This window comes from Schistocerca nitens, chromosome 2, assembly GCF_023898315.1.
Source record: "Schistocerca nitens isolate TAMUIC-IGC-003100 chromosome 2, iqSchNite1.1, whole genome shotgun sequence".
NCBI classification, from domain to species: Eukaryota; Metazoa; Arthropoda; class Insecta; order Orthoptera; family Acrididae; genus Schistocerca; species Schistocerca nitens.
In genome coordinates this window covers 57,388,281-57,413,046 of record NC_064615.1, presented here as the reverse complement: position 1 = coordinate 57,413,046, position 24,766 = coordinate 57,388,281, and the positions used below count along the sequence as shown (strand labels likewise).

At 41.2% G+C, this 24,766-nt stretch overlaps 1 protein-coding gene across 6 annotated transcripts in view; it reads right to left on the bottom strand.

Moving 5' to 3' along the window:
* Positions 1-24,766, bottom strand: part of LOC126235716 (protein ECT2) — a 236,580-nt gene that overhangs the window by 143,860 nt on the left and 67,954 nt on the right. For 5 of the 6 annotated variants that reach the window (XM_049944486.1, XM_049944482.1, XM_049944483.1 and 2 more), the window contains exon 5: positions 7,611-7,820. The exons of the other annotated variant lie outside the window; for it this stretch is intronic. In XM_049944486.1, coding sequence (XP_049800443.1) covers positions 7,611-7,820 — 210 coding nt within the window. The remainder of the gene's footprint in view (positions 1-7,610; positions 7,821-24,766) is intronic. 6 annotated transcript variants of the gene reach the window in all.

Sequence of the window (24,766 nt, the reverse complement as noted above, 5' to 3'; positions counted from 1 at the left end):
AAAGTCTGTTGGTGTGAAAAATATTTCCTGTAAAATAGTGAAATATTGCTAAGTCCAGTCTTATACATCTCTGCAAGAAGGAAAAGTCCCCGACAGGCTAAAAATAGCTGTAGTGATATCACTCTTTAAAATAGGTGAGAAAAACAATGTTACAAACTATCACCCAACCTCACTCTTAACCATCTTTTCAAAAATTCTTGATAAACTCATACACAGGTTGATTGTCAATCATATTAGCTTCCACAATATCCTAAACAAGAGTCAGTTTGGATTTCGTGCTGGTCTTTCTACAGAACGAGCTGTATTCTGTTTCACCAATCAAGTTCTGGAAGCCATGAACAAAAAAATTTCTCCGGTAGGCATTTTTTGTGACCTCTCAGAAGCCTTTGATTGCGTAAACCATCTAATCCTTTTGAAAAAGGCAGAATATTATGGTTTGGGTGGTACCGTTGGTTCATTGCTCCAATCATACCTAAGAGACCGAAAGCACACTGTAATGCTGAATGGCTCATCCAGAGAATCTGCCTCATCTGAGTGGGGCTCAGTAAGTTGTGGTGTGCCACAAGGCTCCGTTTTGGGTCTACTGCTTTTTCTCATCTTCATTTATGATGTCCAACTTTGTTCTGACACAAACAGTAAATTTACTCTTTCGCAGATGACACTACAATTCTAACTGACTATTTCACAGACAACAATCTTGAACAAACTACGAATAAAGTTTTCAATTATATTGTGAACTGGTTTTCTTCACATGGTATCTCACTCAATGCAGATAAAACCCTTTATATGAGATTCCATACTCCAGAAAGAAATCTGGAAGAAATTAAGTGCAGAGATCAAGAAATACAAAAAGCTGAGGTTACAAAATTCCTGGGTACTTATATAGACAGCAAACATAACTGATTGGTACATATTCTTCATCTTTATAAAACACTTAGCAATATTTGCACTATGGGTTATTGCTTCAGTGGCTGAAGTAGACATCATTAAGGCTTCATATTTGGCTATTTTCATTCATTAATGTCATATGCTATTATATTCTGGGGAACCAACCTCTCGCAAAGAAAATTTTCACTGCACAAAAAAAAGGCGTTAGAATGACGAGTGGTGTTCATCACAGGCACTCTTGCAGGCCCTTGTCTCGAAAGATGGGGATCCTTACCACCTCCTCACAATATATCTTTTCCTTGTTGACCTTTGTCTGTAAAATCCCTTCTATCAACAAAGATAACAGCCAATTTCATGACTATAACACAAGAACCAATAACAGTCTGCACATTGAACTGAAAAGCCTCACAATGGTTCAAAAAGGAGCTTATTACTCCAGCATTAAGCTGTTTAATGATCTCCCACCACACATCAAATGCCTTCACAAAAGATTGCCAGCATTCAAACAAACTCTCAAGGGGTACCTGATAGAGAAATCTTTTTATACGGTTGATGAATATGCGAAGGAAAATGTATATAATCACTAAATTTGTATGTGTTGTAAACTTAGTATATAATTATGAATATAATAGAGGGAAACATTCCACGTGGGAAAAATATATCTAAAAACAAAGATGATGTGACTTACCAAACGAAAGTGCTGGCAGATTGATACACACACGAACAAACACAAACATACACACAAAATTCAAGCTAGCGCAACAAATGGTTGCTTCATCAGGAAAGAGGGAAGGAGAGGGAAAGACTAAAGGATGTGGGTTTTAAGGGAGAGGGTAAGGAGTCATTCCAATCCCGGGAGCGGAAAGACTTACCTTAGGGGGAAAAAAAAGGACAGGTATACACTAGCGAGCGCGAGCACACACACACACACACACACACACACACACACACACACACACACACACAAGCTAAAGCTTGTGTCTATGGATGTGTGTGTGTGTGTGTGTGTGTGTGTGTGTGCGTGTGCGTGCGTGTGAGCGGGTGTATACCTGTCCTTTTTTCCCCCTAAGGTAAGTCTTTCCACTCCCAGGATTGGAACGACTCCTTACCCTCTCCCTTAAAACCCACATCCTTTTGTCTTTCCCTCTCCTTCCCTCTTTCCTGATGAAGCAACCATTTGTTGTGCTAGCTTGAATTTTGTGTGTATGTTTGTGTTTGTTTGTGTGTCTATCGATCTGCCAGCACTTTCGTTTGGTAAGTCACATCATCTTTGTTTTTAGTATATAATTAATTTTATTTTGAGTACTATCATAGGCATAGGACAATTATTTATCGGTATTCCTGTATTTCCTTTGGAATATTTAGTTTATCTTGACTCCTGTATATATTACACATCTTTAACATGTGAAACAAAAATGTTCTGATAACAAAATGTGCTGCTGTTTAACTGATATCTTACTTACATTGTATCTTTTATTTATGTAAGATATATTTCAACTGTGTGCAATCTGACACATTCCATATCAAAAATATATTACTCATCCTTAACACGTGAAACACAATTTTTTGTTAATTGGTTGTGCTGTTCAGTTGATTTTTATTTGCATTGTATCTTTTTATTGTATTTATACAAGTTATATTTGAACTATGTAGAATCTGACATGTTCTATATCCTTGTGATTCACTCGCTACCAGGATCTAGGAAACATGAAATGAAATATATAAATAAAGTATGGCTATATGCATTGTTGATGCACACAAACCACTTACCACAGTGAGGTTAACGGTTTACAGTTCAAGTGCCTTATCTTTATGATAAACAATCCACCCACAACTGGACAGCTTTCGACCTTTAAATCCACACTCTCAGGTCCTCAATCTTTATATGGACACATTTTTAGCCAGAGATATGAATATAAATTTTCCAAACAGCTGTCCTAATGTACCAAAACTCAGGCATATTCTTTCTATCTAAAACCTTATACTGCTTCCACCCAGACCAACTCACCTTACAGCAGACACACATACATTTATGATACAGTCACAACCAAATCTCAAAGTAGAGTAATTCGCACAGATCAGATCCCTGCACCTGGCTTGTCTGATCGCCTGGAAGTCAAATGCACAAATTCGTTCAGCAGCTGCTGGGCACAACAATATAAAAGTGCAAACAATCAATTGTTTCACTGATCCTCTGCTGCCCAAAATGACGGACTTATTAACTATTCTCTGACCTCCGGCATCTTCACAACAGCCTGGAAGCAGGGTTTCACAAAACCATTACCCAAATTGGAATCTGCCAAAGAACCCTCTGACTAAAGGCCCATTTGCCTTTAACTAGCATTATCTAAAGCTCTAGAAGACATAGCTCATTATAAGCTTCCTAATTATGTAATGCATAACATTAATGGAAAAGCCTAAATGGAGCAATGCATAAAATAAGGGAGAGGCAACCACTCACCTATACCTGATTGATGTATGGAGCACAGAAACACATAACAGAAACAGTATTCACACTAGCTTTTGAGCACTAGATCTTTTTCTAGCAATACTACACACATTCACACACAAACACCCGAACGCACACTCCTGTGACCACGACACAAGTCTCTCAATGAACTAAGCAAACTTTATAGCATTTTGTCTTCACTGCTAATTTATTTATTTACTGCTTATTTAACCTGACCAGATTAGGGTTTTAAAGACTCTCTCTTACACTGATTAGGAACAACACATAACAAAAAATATTATGTAATGATCACAATAATAATAATTTACATTAATAATAATAATAATAATAATAATAATAATAATAATAGAGGGCATTCATAGAACAGCACCGGCAAACTGACAAAACCATCAGGCAGGTTAAACGTCAGTATACTCAGGACCAATTGATTCAATTAGATGAAGATTTTAAGAAGAATAACACTAGAAATGTTTACCAAACTTTCAAGCGAAACCTTAGAAGCTATGCCCCACCTAGCTTACACTTCAGAGGACCACATGGAAACATAGCCTATAATGACAAAGACAACTGCTGCATATTGGCCAAATATTTTGAGAATCTCCTCAACTGAGTCCCCTAAAACCTTCTTTATCTATCAAGACAGTTCCAGAAACCAAACTCTCATCCTCCAACAGAAGGTCCCTGAAGAATAATAAAGCACCAGGAGAAGACACTATAGTTGCAGAGCTGTGGAAGCAGGCTAGAGACAAAGCAATCAGCAAGTTGACCGAGGTCCTATGGAACATTTGGGATTGTGAGAAGTTACCAGATGACTGGACATCTGCTCTGATCCACCCCTTACAAAAGAAGGGTGATTTGACTGACATCAACAATTATGGAGGGATCTCATTGATACCAGTCAACTATAAGGTATTATCTAATGCATTATTGAACAGAGCCAAACCTCAATTGGACCCAAAACACTGAGGTTATCAGCGTGGTTTTAGAAAAGGACATTCTTGTGCTGCAGATCCTTAACTTGAAGTCAGTATTACGTCAAATTAAACTAGCAAATAAACAATACATAGTTACTTTTGTTGACTTCAAGAAAGCATATGATTCAATCGACAGACATACTCTTATGAGAATTTTGCAGGAAATGGGCCTGGACCAGAAAACCCACAGCCTTATCCGAAAATCCTGAGTAACACTAGCTCACGAGTAAAGTTCAGGGGAACACTTTCAGAAAGCTTTGAGATAAGGACAGGAGTTAGACAGAGAGAGGGACTCTCGTCTCGTCTCTTCTCTTCTCTTCAACTGCCCACTGGACAAGGTGATCAGAGAGTGGCGAAAAGAAATGGAAGTACAAAATACACCGAGCTGTATTTACCTGGGACACCGACGGAAGGGACTAGTAGTCGACTGTTTAGCTTTCACAGATGATCTGGCACTTATAGCAAGCTTGGTGGAAGTAGCAGTAAAGCAGCTCAATATGCTCAAACTACAGGCTGCCAGGGTAGGACTTAACTGTCACTAGAAAAGACAAAATACCTCACCAACATCAATGATACTCCCAGTGAACTACAGCTGGAACAAGGTCAAATTGAGATAGCTGACAGATTCAAGTATCTAGGAGAATTTTTGGAACCTAATCTATCAGAAGGAACAGCATTAACAACTCAGATTATTAAGTTACAATTAGCATATCGATTAACCAAGAATGTCTATAATAAGAAATGCCTATTTCACAATTCCAAACTAAAACATTACCAAACAGTTATCTGCCCTGAAGCCCTATGTACCTCAGAATGCTTGAATCTGAACATGAAAGGCTTGGCAGATTCAGGAGAGGAAGACCCTGAGAAAAATTCTGGGACCGATCAAAACAGATGGTGAGTATAGAAGACAAACATACCGAGAGAATTGCAGATGCAGCCAGGAAGAGGTGTGTGTCTTTCTATGGACATATCACAAGGATGGACCAAACAAGACTGACCAACCGACTTTTCCAACTGCTGGAAGAGCAGGAAGACAGTAACACCCTGGCTGATAGAAGTCAAGAAAGACATCCAGGAACGGAACATAACTGAAAGTGACATTAGAAACCGAGCACTTCTCAGAAGGATACTAAAAGAAAAGAGATTTCAGGACAGATCACCCCTAAAAAGACCAGCACCCTTTGGACAAAGGAGAGAAAGGAGAAACATAGCCACAGAATGCAGAATTACTGGTCAAACATCAAGTCCCTCTCCAGGCTGAAAAGTTGAATATTGTGGTCCTTAGCTAGCCCATTCCAAAGAAGAAGAAGAAGAAGAAGAAGACATTAAGAATGATGATGGTTGGTTTGTTACATTTGAAGCCATGTTTAGCACCATCAGAAGTGGAAGTATAATGAAAGTGGAGAAGAATGAAATGAAAGTAACAAGAACAGAATATCAATAGAGAACTCTGTAGATAAGGGGACAGAAAAGTGATGAAGGGAGAGAGACGGTTGATATGAATAAGCTGCAAGTAAGTATCTATCAGAGACAGCTATTGTGACAGAAGGTGGAACATTATCTATCTTTGGATGTCTGAAAGAATTTTAATTTCTCTGATATTTTGAGGAAAATTTTACCAGAGTTGGATTCCTGATGCAGTGTTTTTAAGAGATCATGGCTGTTATGTACTGGTACAGAGAGGATTTTACTTAGTTGAGAATGAGTATTTATGTTCTGCTGCTCAAATAGTAGGGGTTGAAGGTAAATAAGAGAGTGTCAATGATTGAGAAGACAATACAGCAAACACAGGGTATGATAATCTCTATGCTTATTGGCATGTAGTCGTGATAATTGTTTGTAGGAAGAAATGATATGGTCGAAACAGCATGCGTCACAAATGTATCATACACAAGCATTCATCATCAGTGCCAGCCGCCACGAGCTCTTACAAAAGTCCTTGGAGAACAGTATCGCCATAATCAAGACTGGCGAGTATTAGTAACTCTGCAAGTTAAGAAACAGTTCAAGAGAAAATAATTTTTGGTATTTCTATAGCGAACAGAGTGAGTCTGACACTTTCTTACAGACTCCAGTTGTGTGTTCAGTCCAGTATAAGTGATGGTCCAGAATTATCTCAAAGTTCTTTGAAGAAAAAGAAACTATTATTTCTGTGCCATTTAGAATTATGGGTGGAACAGATTCTCTGAACTAGGGGGTAATAAATCTTTTGTGAATTACTAAGGCTACATATGTTTTATACAGGTTAAGTTGCACCAGCTATGATAAAGAAAGAAAGACTGCATTTACATGGTTGTGAATAGGTTTGTTGGTCTTGCACTTGCACATATATATTTGCAATGAGAGAGAACTACTGATACATCCTTAACATAATATTGAGAAAAGTAATAAGCCCAATATTTTTGTTTATAACTACTGACATCGTTGGTCCTCAGTTACTACTTCATATATCAAAGTCTGTAGCAGTTGCATGATTAATGTGAAACAAAATATCTATTGCAACTTAAGTGTTTGCTGTACAGTTAATGAACAATTGTTGTAGTCATTTTTATTGTCTGTGGCACTAGAACAGTACCTGTGAGCCTGGAGTTTTGCAACAATGATGAAATTAAAGTTGAAGTACTGGATAATAGACAGGGTACCAGTTTCGATAGCACGGAAATGGGAAATCTCATTTTAGACAATGAAAAATATTCACAAATTTAAATTACGATAGTAATAAAATTATAAAAGTGCACTCCCATAACACAATCTCACCTATATTTAGACATTTATCTAAAATAAAACTTCATATGTCCATTTTGTTAGTTTGTGAGACTGTTGTCCTTCAGATTGACTGCTGTACTAATAACCCAAGATCACAGATTATTCATTGCAGTTCAAAACATGGCACAAGATGATAGAAGAAAGTATTTTAATATTATGAATCAATACAGCATAGAAAATTATCACCAAATGAAGACAAAAGGTATTCTGCATAGAGAGAAATAAAACTTCTGTTTGTAATTTGAGAATTGCCGATTTTTAGATGACTTCAATATTAAAACCAACAATGACTGCACCAAAAATAAATAAAATTTGTATTCTAAAATATCTGTAGTTGCCAATCAAACAAACTGTAGTTCATAGAGTAAAGCGATTTTTCAAAGTGCTGTGCAGTGATTAAAAAATCCAGTCTCCTGTACTTATTAACCATGCATAAAAATTTAAATAGCCACATGTACAACACACATACTAAAACAATGTTAATAGGTAAAATGAAACCATAAACATACCATTTCATCGGATACTGCAGAAAATCCTACTTTATCCCTCTGTTCCCAGCATTTGTAGACCCATGTATCAGACATGATTGGGACCCTGAAAGTTACAGCATAACGATACTTCTCTCCTCCACAATTATTAGCTATTAGGTGTGTCACTTTAGCAACCATATCTTTTCTTATGCTTCCTCCCATATTGTGAATTAATGTTATCATTCTGTTCTGAAAACAAATATGGACAAGTAATTATTTTCTTGTATGCACTCTACTGAACTTTACACAAATTATTATACAGATGAACAATTCCAATTATTCAATACAAGTATGACAGGTGTTTTAAATCATCTATACATAGAAGTACATAGTTCACTGCAAAACCAGAAAGTACCAAGCAAAACTGGAAAGTACCAAGCAAAACTGGAAAGTACCAAGCAAAACTGGAAAGTACCAAGCAAAACTGGAAAGTACCAAGCAAAACTGGAAAGTACCAAGCAAAACTGGAAAGTACCTAGCAAAACTGGAAAGTACCTAGCACATTATTTTATAAATTTTACGATAATAGTTTAAGAATAAAGCATATCAGAGACAAGTTAGTCTGACTGACCTTAACATTTAAGGAAGTTTCCTTTGAAACAAGACAGTGACAAAGGTAATTATTGTGCCATACACATATGCCAACTATACTATCCATACAATGATGGATAGTGACCTGATGACTAGAGAATGAATTTTCGTTTATCATCAAAATACAAAATATGTACGACAAATATTTCATTACTAAAAATTTAATAAAAAACCATTTTTACTGAAATTAACTTGTGAATCACACCACAACCTACTTTATTATCTCAGTAAGCACTTAAATGTACCAGGAACACGACAAACCATAACAGTCTGCACAGAAAATTGCTAAGTTCCCTATCAGGAATTCTCAGCAGCTACATCACAAAATGCGACAGCACTTTTGCCCAGTTAACGCAGATCTTGGTTTATAACAGCAAGGTGATATCACACAAGAGAGATGTACATTAGAAATTAATACCAATTAAACATTAAACACAGAAACATAGGATGTCGACAGTAATCACGAAATACATATTGATATGACTGCAGCATTACATCAAGTCTCAAGAAAGTGTTAACATCGCTGTGCAGTACTTCATGGTCAAAGTGCCTAGTTGTTATTCGGTGACTCAAGAGTTCGGTTCCCCCATCTGGCAATTTTTTTTTTTTTTTTTTTGGTCCCCATTGTGGTAGTTTCCAATGGCCTTTCTGTGGTGACTTCTCTTGTCTTGAGTTCATCACTGGTGCATATTATTTACTGTCTTTTTGTGGTATGAACTTGCAAAAACTATATCACAAAACTCATAAAATTTTAAACAAAATGCATCCAAGTTATTTTAAGGGCATTTGTTTTATAGGATTGAGAGAATATCATTATTTTTAGGAATGAGTGACTTTAAATCAATGCAACTTCTAGCAAACATTACCTTTTACAATTTCAGAAGTAGAAGCGAGTTATCAATCTACTAATTGTTCAAGAAGAAACTAGTACTGATACTTTTTTTTCCAAATTATATACTCAAATGTAAGCACCAAGCTCAACAGAAAACCATTTGCCCTTTTATTTGGAAACACTAACACTTATTATCACTCTCAATTTCGAAAACAATCAGGTCCAAATTAAGTTGCCGAATAGAAAGCTTTGTTTGCGTGCATAAAACTATTCACAGAACTAACAGCAGAATGAGAAAGCACATGCAGCAGAAATAATCATTAACATAACATTGTGTAAGAGAGAATGAATGTTTAATGATGAGTGCATAAATTGGTCTCTAAATAAAATTACAAATGTGTTGGGGAAACTAATTTCAACTATCAATGTAACGGATCTGAGTAAGACACCTGAGTTTGTCAGATGATATTTACTAAAATCTGACAATGGAAAATCTAGGATGGAATGTAACAATATTAGGAAAAGGAAAGTTGCAACTTACCATATAGGGGAGATGCTGAGTCACAGCTAGGCACAACAAAAAGACCGTCACAAATACAGCTTTTAAGGCCTTCATCAACAATAGACGACAGACGCACTTTGTGTGTGCAGCTGCTGCTTGCGGTGTGGTTTCAGTTGCCTTAGACTGCAGTTTGTGTGTGTGTGTGTGTGTGTGTGTGTGTGTGTGTGTGTGTGTGTGTGTGTGAGTGCGCGCGCGCTGTTGTTTTTGTTGTTGATGATGATACCGACGAAGGCCTTAATGGTCGAAAGCTTTATTTGTGATAAGTCTTTTTGTTGTGCCTACCTGTGACTCAGCATCTCCACTATATGGTGAGTAACAACTTTCCTTTTCATAATATTGTTTATTAAAATCTGGATGGGTGTGTATATGCTCTGAAAGAGGTAAGTGGATATGAAGTAGTATGATTTTCCAATTTACAAGACAGGTTTAGATTTTGATTTTTCAATGGAAATATGGTTCTTTTCTCCCTAATTTTCAATGGCAAAGAGCTCAGAAATTTCGGTGGTCTGTAGATATGAAACTACAGATGCCATATGACAATGCACTTGCTTTGCCTTACTACTATTAGAATTTAATTTGAGGAGGTGGTTACGTTTTGATCTGAGGTTGTTTTTAATTTACCCAAATGATACTATCATTACTTGAAATGATTTTGGATATACAGGAAGGTGTCTATTATGGGAGAGTTTGCCAATGTGGGACTAGATTCTGACTAAATTACATGCTCAGCTCTGTTGGGACGTTACCTGAACGTTTTTTTCGCAGTGCCTGAGGAATAGGGCAGTTAAAAGTAAGATCGTTATGGAGTTGGACATTGTTAGAAATCCCGGAGCTTAAAAGTACTGATTTCCAAGTTTTTTGAATGTATGTGCCCTTGTACGGCTTTAATTTCCAAAGTTTAGTAGTTACTGTAACAATTATATGACTATATTCTTCACAACGTAGTCTTTTATTTATGAAATGTTAACCCAGATGAAGTAATAACCTCATTTTGGTTATGTGATTATCTGGAGTGGTCTACTCGAGAGCAGTAACAACAGAAAATGCTGTAAACAGCTCCTGGGAAACTAGATTCTTCCCATGTAACTTGCATTTACTTAGAGGCAATGACTTTCGAATACACCAGAAGTCTGAAATATAAGATGCACCAATGGAGTAAATGTGGTCTCAATGGTATCCGACCAGCTACCAAAATCATCAAGCCATATCAAGAGGCACCAGCTCTATTAAAATGAGGCACAGTCTGAATCTGTGAGGTAGCTATCATCATCTCCACAACCTCTTCAGTTCCCACGTGTCATATACGATACTGGTGAGTTTTATCTCCATACAGAACCCACATAATGTGACAGGTAGACATGCCAATATTCCAATATTTTGCTTATCTTCTTCAAGGTGCCACTACCTACTGCCACAAGTTTCAGCATGCTGTGTTGTCAATTAAATGTAAGATAAATAATACTGGGATAAACACACTGCTGGTGCCCTGAGGTTAAAAGTAATGTTTGAAACAGTTCCAAGAGAAGAAACCTCCAGCAGAATCAAAGGACACAGTAGTGAAGGTTTTGTTTTTGAAAATGAAAAAGAGAAAAATACAGGACAAATAATCTTCCAGTCATTCAGAGTCTGATCCAAATTTTAAGGACAAGGCTTCAGATGCACCGTCTGAAGAACACTGAATGCTTATTCTGCAGTTGTCGTTTCTCTGCAGACTAACATACAAAAATGGGCACACTACATGGAACACTCTCCTTGCATTCCTGAAGAAAACTTGAAAAAGAACTTTTGTAAAGCCCTGGTTGCACTTCTTTTTCACAATAATCCCAGACAATGTTTGAGAGACAATATGGAAGAGAATATTATATCAGTCTGTATTATTAGTTTTCTCCAACAGTTTGCTATTAGGACATTCAAATTCATTTGTTTGTGCTTTTCCCAAATTTACATGTCTTAAGTGTTAAACAGCATGTATTTTACAAATATAATTTGAAGTACAATGATTTCATGTAGATTTCCAAATCCCAAATATACAGTTATATCAAATGTTGTAATATGAAGTGGAGTAATGTGAGGTGACAAAAGTTCGCAACAGGACTGAGGCTAGCGTGAGGCCCACCACAATTGGTATCAATTACCTGATCATCCGACGAAGCATGGAGACGATCAGCTTCTAGGAATATATCTGTCTGTCCACTAGACTCTCCTACACATCCAAACGTTTTTCAGCTGTGTGTGGACCTAGTTTCAGTCAGTTTAAGATCATGTGACACTTCATTTTGCCCCAAACTTCCAATGGGATTCCAGACTGGCACTTGAGCAAGCCAGTCAAATCATGCCTATGTCACCCTATTGCAAGAACCACTGCTGAATGGTTCAACTCATGTGAACCAGTGAGTGATCATATGAAACTGCATCACTCCCTGGGGATAGAGCATCTCCACACTTGGCACAATAGTAGGTTTCATGATGTTCATCACACTGAGCCACAGTGAGATGACCATAAAGTTAATGAAGTGTCCCCACCTTACCTGATGACATTTGCCCCCAGCATGAGGCTGTGATGCAGCCAACAAACGAATGCTATGCCACATACTGTCGGTTGTAAAATGCTCCCAGTAGTCTGTAGACCATCACTGGACTCTCATTCGAAGATCTAAATACTGATTCATCTGAAGAGATGATATGGTGCCAGTAACAGTATACATTAAATTTAGTGAAGGCATGCCTATTTTTTGAGTATCAGAGAGGACTTCTGTATTAGCAGCTCTATGGGCTCAGAGCATCCCATTAGCAGCTGTGAACAGTTTGCAAACCTCCAACAAAACTGGTCTCATTCTTCAGTCGGATGGTGTTTAAGAACGTACATTCCATACCAGTGTCAACTAACACATTGTCTTTCTGAGGTAATGACACCTTCCTACTCCCAACCCTTGAAGCCAGCCAATTACCCTTGCCGTGCTCCATGACTTCATCCAGTTCTAGGCACACAACTTTGAAGACCAGACCTGGCTGCTGCTCCATGCACACTGAAACCATCATACTGGATGAGTGACAGTAAGCTGTCTCTTGTGGCCTGCATATCCTGTGACACCCTAGCAGTACAACTGTCATATACCCTTCTGTGGCGCACCATGCTATCATCTTTGACATACCTCGGCTATATCTGTGTTATGCTTACAACACATTAAGAAACAATACAATGCAAAAAAATTGAGGGCACGTGAATCCTTATCTCTTCACAAAAATTCCGGGACCCAAAATGCTGCCACACAGTTACAATGTAACTGTACAGACTTGCTCCTTTTTTTTGTTCAAGGTAGAAGCACCTCTGTGTTACAAACAGATAAAATTGAATGTTATAACATATATACAAAACAATATGCAGTCCTTATAGAATTATATTCAATCACAGAAAATCAAGAAGATCTTTAAATAAAAGTCTTAAAATAACAAGGGAACAAATACACTGCTACAAGTGTGTTGCATGTGGCGCTGCCACCTTTGGCAGTGTGTGTTGCATTAGGACTGGTGCAAGCTACACATAACGAAGGGTATCCAACCCTGTAATGACATGTGCAAAGTTTTCTTGTCAGTCCACTTGCATTTGACATTCATAACCATTTTTACAAAGGAAACCCAACAGATTCTAATGCATTAATGCTGCAGGCAAGGAAGCCAAAAAGCTATGGATGCACTCCAGTGCATATTCAACTGTAGGTTCAGTAGAAGCATTTTGTGCCTCTTGTACTGAGATTTTCCGGAAGAGAACGAGTCGCAGATTTCAGGATTCAAAACTTTTCATTATAAAACACAGTAGCTTCAATCCATGTACCATACCTCATTAGGACAGACTCAGGTGGCAATGCTAAATTCAGTAGCAATTCTTTATAGGATGACACATTATGTAGCTACAGCACACTTCTTCGGCAGGGACGACAGGTGATGTGGATTAAATGCAAATGAAATACATGTAGGGTAGTTGCCGCTATCAGCATGCAGACTGCGGCATCCAAATACATAATAAGAACATTTTGTTCTTGAATTCAGCGAAACCATAGTACTTTAGACTGTCACTCACAATTCATTCCACTTCTGAATGATTTGACTTGGCAGCAAGTCAACAGTGGCTTTGCGGGTTCTTCATCATCAAGTTTGCCAACAATGAAATTGCCAAAGAAAAATTTACATACACCATGTGATCAAAAGTATCCGGACACCCTCAAAAACATACGTTTTTCATATTAGGTGCATTGTGCTGCCACCTACTGCCAGGTACTCCATATCAGTGACCTCAGTAGTCATTAGACATCGTGAGAGAGCAGAATGGGGAGCTCCGCTGAACTCGTGGACTTCGAACATCGTCAGGTGGCTGGGTATCACTTGTGTAATACGTCTGTATGTGAGATTTCCACACTCTTAAACAGCCCTATGTCCACTGTTTCCCATGTGATAGTGAAGCGGGAACGTGACGGGACACATACAGCACAAAAGTGTACAGGCCAACCTTGTCTGCTGACTGACAGACACTGCCAACAGTTGAAGACGGTCATAATGTGTAATAGGCAGCCATCTATCCAGACCATCACTCAGGAATTCCAAACTGCATCAGGATCCACTGCAAGTACTATGACAGTTATGCGGGAGGTGAGAAAACTTGGATTTCGTGGTCAAGCGGCTGCTCATAAGTCACACACCACGCCAGTAAATGCCAAATGACACCTCGCTTGGTGTAAGGAGTGTAAACATTGGACGACTGAACAGTAGAAAAATGTTGTGTGGAGTAGCGAATCACTGCACACAATGTGGCGATCCGATGGCAGGGTGTGGGTATGTTGAATGCCCAGTGAACATCATCTGGCAGCGTGTGTAGTGCCAACAGTAAAATTTGGAGGCGGTGGTGTTATGGAGAGATCGTGTTTTTCATGGAGGGGCCTTGCACCTCTTGTTGTTTTGCATTGCACTATCACAGTACAAGCCTACATTGATGTTTTAAGCACCTTCTTGCTTCCCACTGTTGAAGAGCAAATCAGGGGTGGCGATTCCATCTTTCAACACGACTGATCACCTGTTCATAATGCACGGCCTGAGACGGACTGGTTACACGACAATAACATTTCTGTAATAGACTGGCCCGCACAGAGTCCTGACCTGAATCCTACAGAACACCTTTGGCATGTTTTGGAACACCGACTTTGTGCCAGGTCTCACTGACCGACATCGATACCTCTCCTCAGTGCAGCACTCCATGAAGAATGGGCTGCCATTCCGCCAAGAATCCTTCCAGCACCTGATTGAACATATTCCTGCTAGAGGGGAAGCTGTCGTCAAGGCTAAGTGTGGGCCAACACCATATTGAACTGCAGCATTACCAATGGAGGGCACCACGAACTTGTAAGCAGCCAGGAGTCGGATACTTTTGATCACATAGCGTGTTGTCAAGTGCGGTGGTTAATTATGTCGCACCACAAACTCTGTGGAACCTCCTAGCACCAAAAATCTAATTAGTTTTTCCTTTAATGTTGATCCATCTCTGATACTGTTATCTCCAGTACTTTCATAGAAACTATACGATATTGAGGCACTTTAAGTTTGTATGTAGCAATATTCGCAGCAACCACCACAGATCATATATAAGGGAAACATTCATTCATGGAGTTTGGAGTTTTTTGCATCTGCGTTAATAATGTTTGCTTCTTAGAGGATTACACTGCTCTATTATTTGTAAGAGTATCACTACGTATATGTTGCTCATCTTAAGACTTCATAGAGCACTATCCGCTTACTACATACTTTACATAAAACGATCTCCCTATCAGTAGTGTAAGTGTTGTCCACAGTAACATTAGATCTTAATTCAGAAGGTAATCCTGATAACAAAGCAATAATGTGTGATTTTATGTAACCAAATTAAAATATGTAACTCGGGTGAAACATGTAAAAATATTTAACAATAAAATAAACTGTACCAATTATGGCAACATAATTCAGCTGCAAAGTTAAACTTCATTCTGCATAATCCGCGAACATTTGCACTTTTCACATGCATCGGAGCAAAGGAAAAAAATATGTAATCACATAAAAATCCAGGCACTACTGATGACACACACACACACACACACACACACACACACACACACACACACACACATCACACCTGTGCATAATGATTTAGTACCTCAATTATCAACTCAATGATTAACAAACTTCATTGGTGCCGTAACTACTTTGTTCTTTTACTGGGATACACAATAGCAAAGTTTTTATTTCTAAGTCTTGGAATTTCTTGAGGCTTTTGTACTGGTATCTTACTATGTGGTTATTATAATGTAACTGGACAGATAAAAAATTTAATAACCAGGTAGTGGTAGGAGACAACACATACAAAGGTATTTGGAACCAGTGGCTCCTCCAGCATGAGGACTGAAGGTAAAGGAAGAGGAGTGAAGGAAAAGTACTGGTGAAGTTTAGAAAAATTCCCAAGAACCCTAGGTCAGAGAAGACTTATAGAATGAGAAGAATGACATGAGATGGAAAGAATGACATAAGATGGAAAGAATGACATGAGATGGAAAGAATGATTGTTGAGGACTGCACAGGACGAGAATTTCAAATCTCGCCTGGTGCAGCCCCCAACAATCAATCTTTCCTTCTCATCCCACTTGGTAAGTCTCCTCTGACTTTGGGCTCTGGACGACTTTCCCAACACTAAGCATTTCCTAAACCCCATCGATCCTTTTCCTTCACCCCTCTTCCTTCCCCTTTAACCCTTCTCCCAGAAGGAGCCACTGTCTCCAAAAGTTTGCAAATTTTAATACATTTACATGTGTGTTCTCCTGCCACCGCTGTATGAGTGGCTTTTTTATCTATCCAATTACATTACATTTTCAAAAATTGATATATTAGTATACAGATTTAATGTTTAACAGTGTGTCTGTATCAGGTTATGATGAAACTAGTCTAGAATGCCAGTGTATTTGTTTCATGTTCTGGAAACTGGCATTGTCTTAAACATAGCTTGGCACAAGACTTAATCAGTTAATGGTTAATTAACAAAGTTAACTTTTCAAGTAATTGATTAACTTTTAACTTAAATATCAGAAAATTTTAACCATCTCTTTAACTTCTACTAGGTTTCTTTGAGATAGTTAACTAGGCACATACTATTTATGACAAAAATGATGTCGCACTGACTTCGGGTGGTGGTGGTGGTTTGTGTTTAACGTCCCGTCGACAACGAGGTCATTAGAGACGGAGCACAAGCTCGGGTTAGGGAAGGATTGGGAAGGAAATCGGCCGTGCCCTTTCAAAGGAACCATCCCGGCATTTGCCTGAAACGATTTAGGGAAATCACGGAAAACCGAAATCAGGATGGCCGGAGACGGGATTGAACCGTCGTCCTCCCGAATGCGAGTCCAGTGTGCTAACCACTGCGCCACCTCGCTGACTTCGGGAATCATGTTCTGACAAGTTCAGGTCATGTAGGTATGTGGCTACGTCGGGCAGCATGTGATGTAAACAAACTATGTGGAGTGCAAATAACTAGGTGTTGGCTGGTTATTATTGTTTGTTTACCGAGTTCGCATTAACTACTGTTTTTTTGTAAGTGGATTAACAATGGAAACTAAATCATGATATTGGATTCTAGCTCTAACAACAATATAGAAGCCTAGTCTAAATACAAATGTAAAATGTAAAGCCCAGAGTCTAGTCCAAATGTGGTTGGGCATGAAATCAAAAGACTGAATCAATGATGCAGTATCTATTGGGGAACAGATTGCAGTAAATTTGTTTATTAAATTAACACCTGAATTCATTTCTACATGAAAGATTAAAAAAAAACACGGTGCTTCAGAGGTACCCAAAACACTCCGGATTGATTGGTTAATTGAGAGGGTTTATAGGACCAAACAGTGAGGTCATCAGTCCTGTGATTCTGAAGTTACTCACAGTGAAAAAGGGTCCATTAAAAGTGGACAGATCCCGGCAGGGGAGTCAAATTCTAAAATAATGAAGTTAAAACATAAACAGTAAAAAGCATAAAAGGGTAAATCCAATCGAAAAACAGAAAAAAAGAGTGGTCTTTCCCTGGGGGAGCGGTCATGGGGTCGCAGACCGAGAAGACATGAAGAGAGGTCCCTATCACAACCACCCTGCCTGTACTCCAGGAGTAAAGCAAAACCTTATATCTGGAAATAAAAAATCACTTTCATGGAGGAAACTGAGGACCAGTTCAACTATTTGTGAATCATCTGCTAATATTAAAATTAAGGAATCTGGAAGACCACACTTAGCACAAAGGGCCAAAAGAAGCGGATATTCCTTTAATATGTGGGATACCATCGGTCTGGCTCCACAAACACATTGTGGGGGCAGTTAATTTTCTTGTTTTTTTGTTTTGTTTTAGCACGCAAAAATAACTAGGGTCATACACACCCATGTCAGAACTGTAGTACATGAAGACAAAGACAGGAGTTAAAAACCACTACACATTAATTCCAATCGAAGGAAGAACACAGCTAAAAACAGAGACGTGGAGAAAGATCTATAAAATACACCATAGAGAAACGGAGGCCCTGAACTAAAAATTAAATGGCCTTCGCCATATTGCTATGACAGATAAAAAGTAAAACACAGACAACAGCCCGCACGAAGACCACTAAAACGGCCGGTAACTCAGATGGGAAAAAACACCGAGAATGTATGGTTTTTTTTTAAAGGGCATTCTGTCAGGAAATGGTGGACCATCAAAGGTTGAGCACAGTTAGTGCAAAGTGGTGGGGGAGCACCACTAAACAAAAGGTGATGGCTAAAAAGACACTGTCTAAATGATTTCCTCATGGCGAGAGGGCCAAGAGGAAGTCATCCAAGCTGCTGGGAGAGGCTTAATAACCAGGAGCTTTTTCCCATGAAGGGAGGACCAGTGATGATGCCAAACTGACACCACGTGCTGACAGACGGCACTACAGACATCAGCGGAGGGAATATAAGTAACTAGCAGGCTGAGGTATGAGTACTGCAGGCCCAGGGGTTAGAATAGGCCCGAGGCTATTGTGGCCTATTCTTCCTTCACTGGCTGCATTTCCTTCACCCTGCCCTCCCTCCCTATCCTTGCTCCTTTCTCGTTGCCCCCTCCTTCCCCTCTCTGTGTTCTGATTTATATCGACCTGGCTATCCACTTGTTTCCCTGTCTTGCTTGTAATTTTGTTCCATCTGTCTGTTCTTTCATCCTTTTTGGCATGTAGGTTCCCACTTGAGTTGACCTCCACTTCTAAATTTTTCTGATTTTAGTGTGAGCCATTTGGGGAAGAACTCCCTCCCAAATGTCTACAATGTGGATTCCTCTCCCCTCTTCCTTCCCCGCTGTAGCCCCCCTCCACCGTGCTAGGTCACCAGCACGTGTAGCCAGTCTGTGAGATGGGGCTGTTATATACCCATCTGGCTGAGCTCCCGACTACATAGGGATCACATTACTGATACCTGAGCTGCTCCCTACTCATGTATGCCAAGGATTGGTCTATTGTCTTCTTGGAGCATCGGAACTCATGGCAACGGCTGTTGTGCCAGGTGGCCCTTGCTGTGGCTGGGTCACACCCATGTCTTGCTTTCAATTTTGTTCTGTATGTCTGTTGTTTCATCCATTTTGGCATTTAGGTCCCCACTTTAGTTAGACCTCCACTTCTAAATTTTCTGATTTTAGTGTGACCCGAGTGGGTGGTATCAGGTCGGACACTTGGTGCATGAAGCATACCAAGCTGCACACATCTGGCTGTTCTCAAACGTCCTGGCTTCTTCGAATAGTGAAGGATCATTGAATGCTGCTTTGTATGACCCTGCGGCTTTCCCTTCCCTGGCTACACCATGGGAGGAGGACCAGGCTCGCCACCTTGGGTTGAAACACTTTCCCGCTACCTTGCCTGTACTAGGACAAATGGGGACACATTCATCACCACAAAGCCATTTTTTTTTTGTGCAGCATATCGAGGACAAGTTTTGTGATGTGGACTCTCTCATTAAGATGCAGTCGTGGTCCCTGTTGATCGAACCTTCTTATGCTGCCCAATCTGCAGCTCTTAATGCTTGTGATTGTCTTGGCCAAGTTTTAGTATCTATTACCCCTCGAGAATCTCCAAATATGGTCCAGGAAGGGATTTTTCACAGGGACCTCATCCTGCAAACTGGTAAGGAACTCCTGGCTAATCTGGAGCACTAAGACGTTAATTTCGTTCAACGAGTGCAGAAGGGTCGCAAAGACACCTGCTCCAATACTGGTACATTCATTCTGGCTTTCAAGGGGGATACCCTCCCAGAGGAGGTCACGGTTATGTGCTACAGATCTGACATGAAGTTGTATGTCCCACCACCCATGAGGTGCTTTCAGTGCTTGCATTTTAGGCATTTGTCTTCCAGCTGTATGGCGGACCCTCTGTGTGGTGACTGTATACACCCACTCCATGAGTGAAGCCCCTGTGTTCAATTGTCATGACTGCCACTCCCCTCACTCACTGGATTGCCCTGCTTTCAAGAGAGAAAGGAAGAGCCAAGAGCAAAAGTGCGTGGATCACCTGGCTTATGCTGAGGCTCAGCAAAAATATGAGACACTCCATCCAGTATCACTTTCTTCAACTTTTGCTTCTGTTACATCCTTTCCCCCTCCTACTTCTTCGTCACCCCAGCCCTGTCCCCCACCTCCTCCCCCTCCCCTGCAGTGCCCATGACTTCCTGTCTGGGAGCCACTCCCTCTCCCCAGCTGAAGAACTGCCCCTCCTCCTTTGGACCTGCTAGTGATGGGGCTTCCCCCTTCCCCACCAGGACCCCCTCCCAGGTGTCTCACACTGGAAGCCTCGTATCACAGTTTGACCGCGAGACACCATCTGTGCACCCCAAGGTCACCCGCTCTCTTTCAGTTCCGGATCTTGCAGTTTCTCCTCAGTGGTGGTTCCCCTACCCACTTCAGTGCCATTCATAGCACTGTTACTGCTATCGATCTCACACTCTCCTCTCCTGTACTCTTGTGGCTTCCCTACATTGATCATCCTGTGATCTTTGTGACAGTGACCACTTTTCTGTGATTCTGTCATTCCCCTGTTGCCACCAGGCAGACAGACCCACAAGTTGGGCTTTCCGCAGGGCCAACTGGCCTTCATATACATCTGCTGTGCATTTTGAGTGTGGACATCTTCCTGTGTGCATTTTCCTATACCCACTACACAGTGTCTTTTTCTGCGCCGACGAGGACCATGGACTCCCAATCCTTTGCACCTCATATCCAGCACGGTAGCCAGTCCGTTGTGGTAGAGCCGCCATGTATGCTTTTGTTGTAGCCCCCTGACACCACAGGGATTGCTCTGCTGATGCCTGCACCATTAACTCCCCATGTGTGCCATGTAGTACATGCCCATCTCCCTGGGACATCAGGACTCCCGGCAATGACCATCTACCAGGTGGCCCTTGCTGAGGTTGGGTGGCACCTGTGGGGAGGGCCCTTGGTCGGAGTGAGTGGCATCAGGACGGATGACACACCATGAAGCGTACAACGTCATCACTTGCTGGAGATCAAATGCCAGCAGTCTCTTAAGTGTTCCAAGTCTCAGTACAATGCAAGAAGGAAGTATGATCATAAATCATTGCCCATTGTCCTCCCTTGCCAAACCATGGGAGGAACGCCAGGCCAAGAACGGCAGTGGAGTTTATTCGCCCCGGTACCCCATATGTACAAGAATTGATGGGGAATTCTGGCCTGTGACCACCTTCCTGTGATTCTGTCATTCCCCTGTTGCCACCAGGCAGACAGACCCACAAGTTGGGCTTTCCGCAGGGCCAACTGGCCTTTATGTACATCTGCTGTGCATTTTGACGCCACATTTTCAAGTTGCATTGATGCAGTCGTGTAAGGTGTCTCTGCCACTATTCTTCATGCTGCTAGCACTGCTGTCCCTCTATCCACAGGTCCCCTTCATCGTCGACCAGTGCCATGGGACCAAGGCTGTAGCAGTCACTCTCCAGGACCGCCACCGGGCATTGCAGACATTTAAACACCACCTTTCACAGACCAACCTTCTCACTTTTAAGTACTCCCTGCTAAGGCTCTTTACCTTCTTAAGCAGAGTAAAAAGAAATGCTGGGGCCATATGCCTCTTCATCGGAGGTTTGGTCCAAGCTACGTAACCTTTTGGGCTGCCAGCGACAGTCAACTGCCCATGGTCTTAACGTCCAAGGTGCTCTGTGCACTGATCCATCGATCCTTGCAGAACACCTCACGACACTTTGCGACAGCATAGGCGTCCCCTTCCTATCCCGCTAGCTTTCTCTGGCAGAAACGTCGAGTTGAACAGACCCCCCAGCCCCTCTGTTTCAACTCTCACAACTCTGAACCCTATAATGAATCCTTCACTGAATTGGAATTGTTGCAGGCTCTTTCTTCTTGCTGTGACACGGCCCCAGGCTCAGATTCCATCCACAACCAGATGTTCCAACACTTGGACACTCCCCAGAGGCAACATTGGAGTCTCCAACGACATTTGGCTCACGTGAGCTTTCCTGTCACAATGGCTAGACAGTACAGTAATATCCATCATTAAGCCCGGGAAGAACAGTATCGGGAAGAACCCAGCGTCTCTCAACAGCTACTGCTTGATTGGCCCGACGAACGTGCTTCGTAAACTTCTTGAGAGGATGGTTAGCTTCAGATTACTTTCGGTACTTGAATCTCGGTGCCTTTTGTCCCCGCATCAGTGTGGCTTTCGGGAAATGACATTTTTCCACTGACAAAACTCATTGTATGAATTTCTGGCAGCACAATTGATTTCTTTCACTGTCTTTACATCTTGGGACTGTTGCTCTTCCATTTGTTGTAACTACAAAATTCCTGGGGCTCATGGTTGAAAGGAAACTTTCTTGGTCCTCCAACACTTCTTAGCTGGCAGCCCCGTGTATGCGGTCACTCAATGTCCTACGTGTCCTCAGTGTTACTTCCTGGGTAGCAGGTCAAACCAACCTCCTCTGTTTTTACCAGTCTCTTGTCCATTCGGAACTTGACTATGGTTGATTCGTTTGTGTGTCTGAACATCCATCTCTCTTATGCCGTATCAATGCTGTCCACCATTGTGGCATCCGTTTGGCCACTGGCATCTTTTACAGTAGACTGGTATAGAGTCTGTATGCAGAAGCTGCTGAACTACCACTATCCCACCGCTGTGACTTTCTCCTCAGCAGATATGCATGCCATTTGTCTGCCATGTGTGGCCATCCATCCTATGCCTCTTTCTTCAATGACTCCTTTGATTGCCCTCTTCTCTGTTACCTCTTTGAGTTCGCTTTCAGCTCTTGCTCTGTCAATTTAATATCATGCTACCTGCAATTTTATCAGTGGGTGTGATCCATTCAACATCGTGGCTTTATGCGGCAGCCCGTGTTCACCTTGGCCGTCACTGGTTTGTTAAGGACACTACTCCAGCTTCTATCACTTTCAGTTTCACGAGCTACACACGGAACTTCCCTATAGTACCTTTGTGTGCAGCCTTGGCAGCAGCCTCCTTTCCTGTCAGACCGATGTGACCATGGATCCACATAAACATCACAGTGACTCCATCAAGAGTGAGCAAGTGACAGCTTTCCTGGAGCTGTTGCACTAAGGCATGGACAGTGTACAGCCACAGAGGCATTGAAGGACACAGTGTGTCGAAGCAGATGACGCAATTGAAAAGCCTGTGTCGCCCAATGTAATACGTGGCCTGATACAGGGTGAAGAGTTCTGTTGTAAATACTGAGCAATGTTCTGGAAGCCGATACCGAAAAATGTCAGTGCCAATGACAAAGGCACATCTGACACCATGGTCAGTCCGAGAGCCATCAGTGTACAGTGACGTAGACCGCATATCTTCGACTGGAATGATGAGAGAGAATTTGGGGATGGGAGATAAATATCTGCTTCTCTAGCCAAATGGTTAACCAGTTCATTCCCTAGGAAGCTCACAAGACTTGGGACCCAGAGAAAGGCAACTGAGCAGGCAGCACAGTCAAGGGCAGAGAGAAGGTCACGGATAGCAGACACCAAAGGGTAATGAGAGTAGCAGTGGTCTACACCTACAAGGATGCTCTGCATATCACGTGTAAATGCCTGGCAGAGGATTCACAAACATCTTCACAATAATTCTCGATTATTCTATCTCTTAAAGCGCGTGGAATACACAAACACCTGTATCTTTCCGTGCGAACTTCTCCTATTTTTTTATGATGATTGTTTCTCTCTATGCCGGTAAGCATCAACAGAATATTTTCACAAACAGAAAAGAAAACAGATGACTGAAATTTCACGAGAAGATTCTGCCACAGCGAAAAAGCCTTTGTTTAAATGTATCATTTCAGTGTCTGGACAAGACCAGAGCACGATAAAGATGGAAAAGACTGGTACAGTCTGCACACAAGATGTGTGGGCCACGAGGCAGAGAGCATTAAGCTTCAGTACGCATGTAATCTTTAGGTGGCGAAGAAGGGGCAGCCACGTCACCTTTTTATCAAAAATAACGCCCAAGAAAGGGGACTGTGCTACAATATCGAGGAGCTGGTCAACTAAATAAAGTTCTGGATCGGGGTGTACTGTGGGTTGGCAACAAAAATGCATGGCCCACATTTTGGAGGGAGAAAAGTGGAAGCCATGGGAGATGGTTCATACAGAGGCCCGTTGGAGGGCACCTTGGAGCCAGCGCTCAGCAAATGCTACAGAGTGGGAGCTGCACCAGATGCAACAATCGACGTATAATGCCAGGGTAACCACAGGCCCAACAGAGGATACAAACCCATTGATGGCTATCAGGAAGAGTGTGACACTTTTCACAGAACACAGTGGGATACCGTTCTCCTGAATCTGAGGGGCACTAAGTGAAATGCCAACTTGAATCCGAAAGAGCCGGTGAGATAAAAATTCATGGACAAAAGTTGGTAGACGGCTACAGAAGCCCCAGTCGTGGAGGTTAACTATAACGTGATGGTGCCAAGCCATGTCACATGCCTTATGTAGGTGAAGGAAGACCGCGACAAGGTACCAGTAGTTAGTAAAGCCCTGTTGGATTGCTGTTTCCAATTTGAGTAAATGGTCAGCTGAAGGTTGTCTTTCCCGGAAGCCACACTGATGGGGGGACAAAAGGCCCCAAA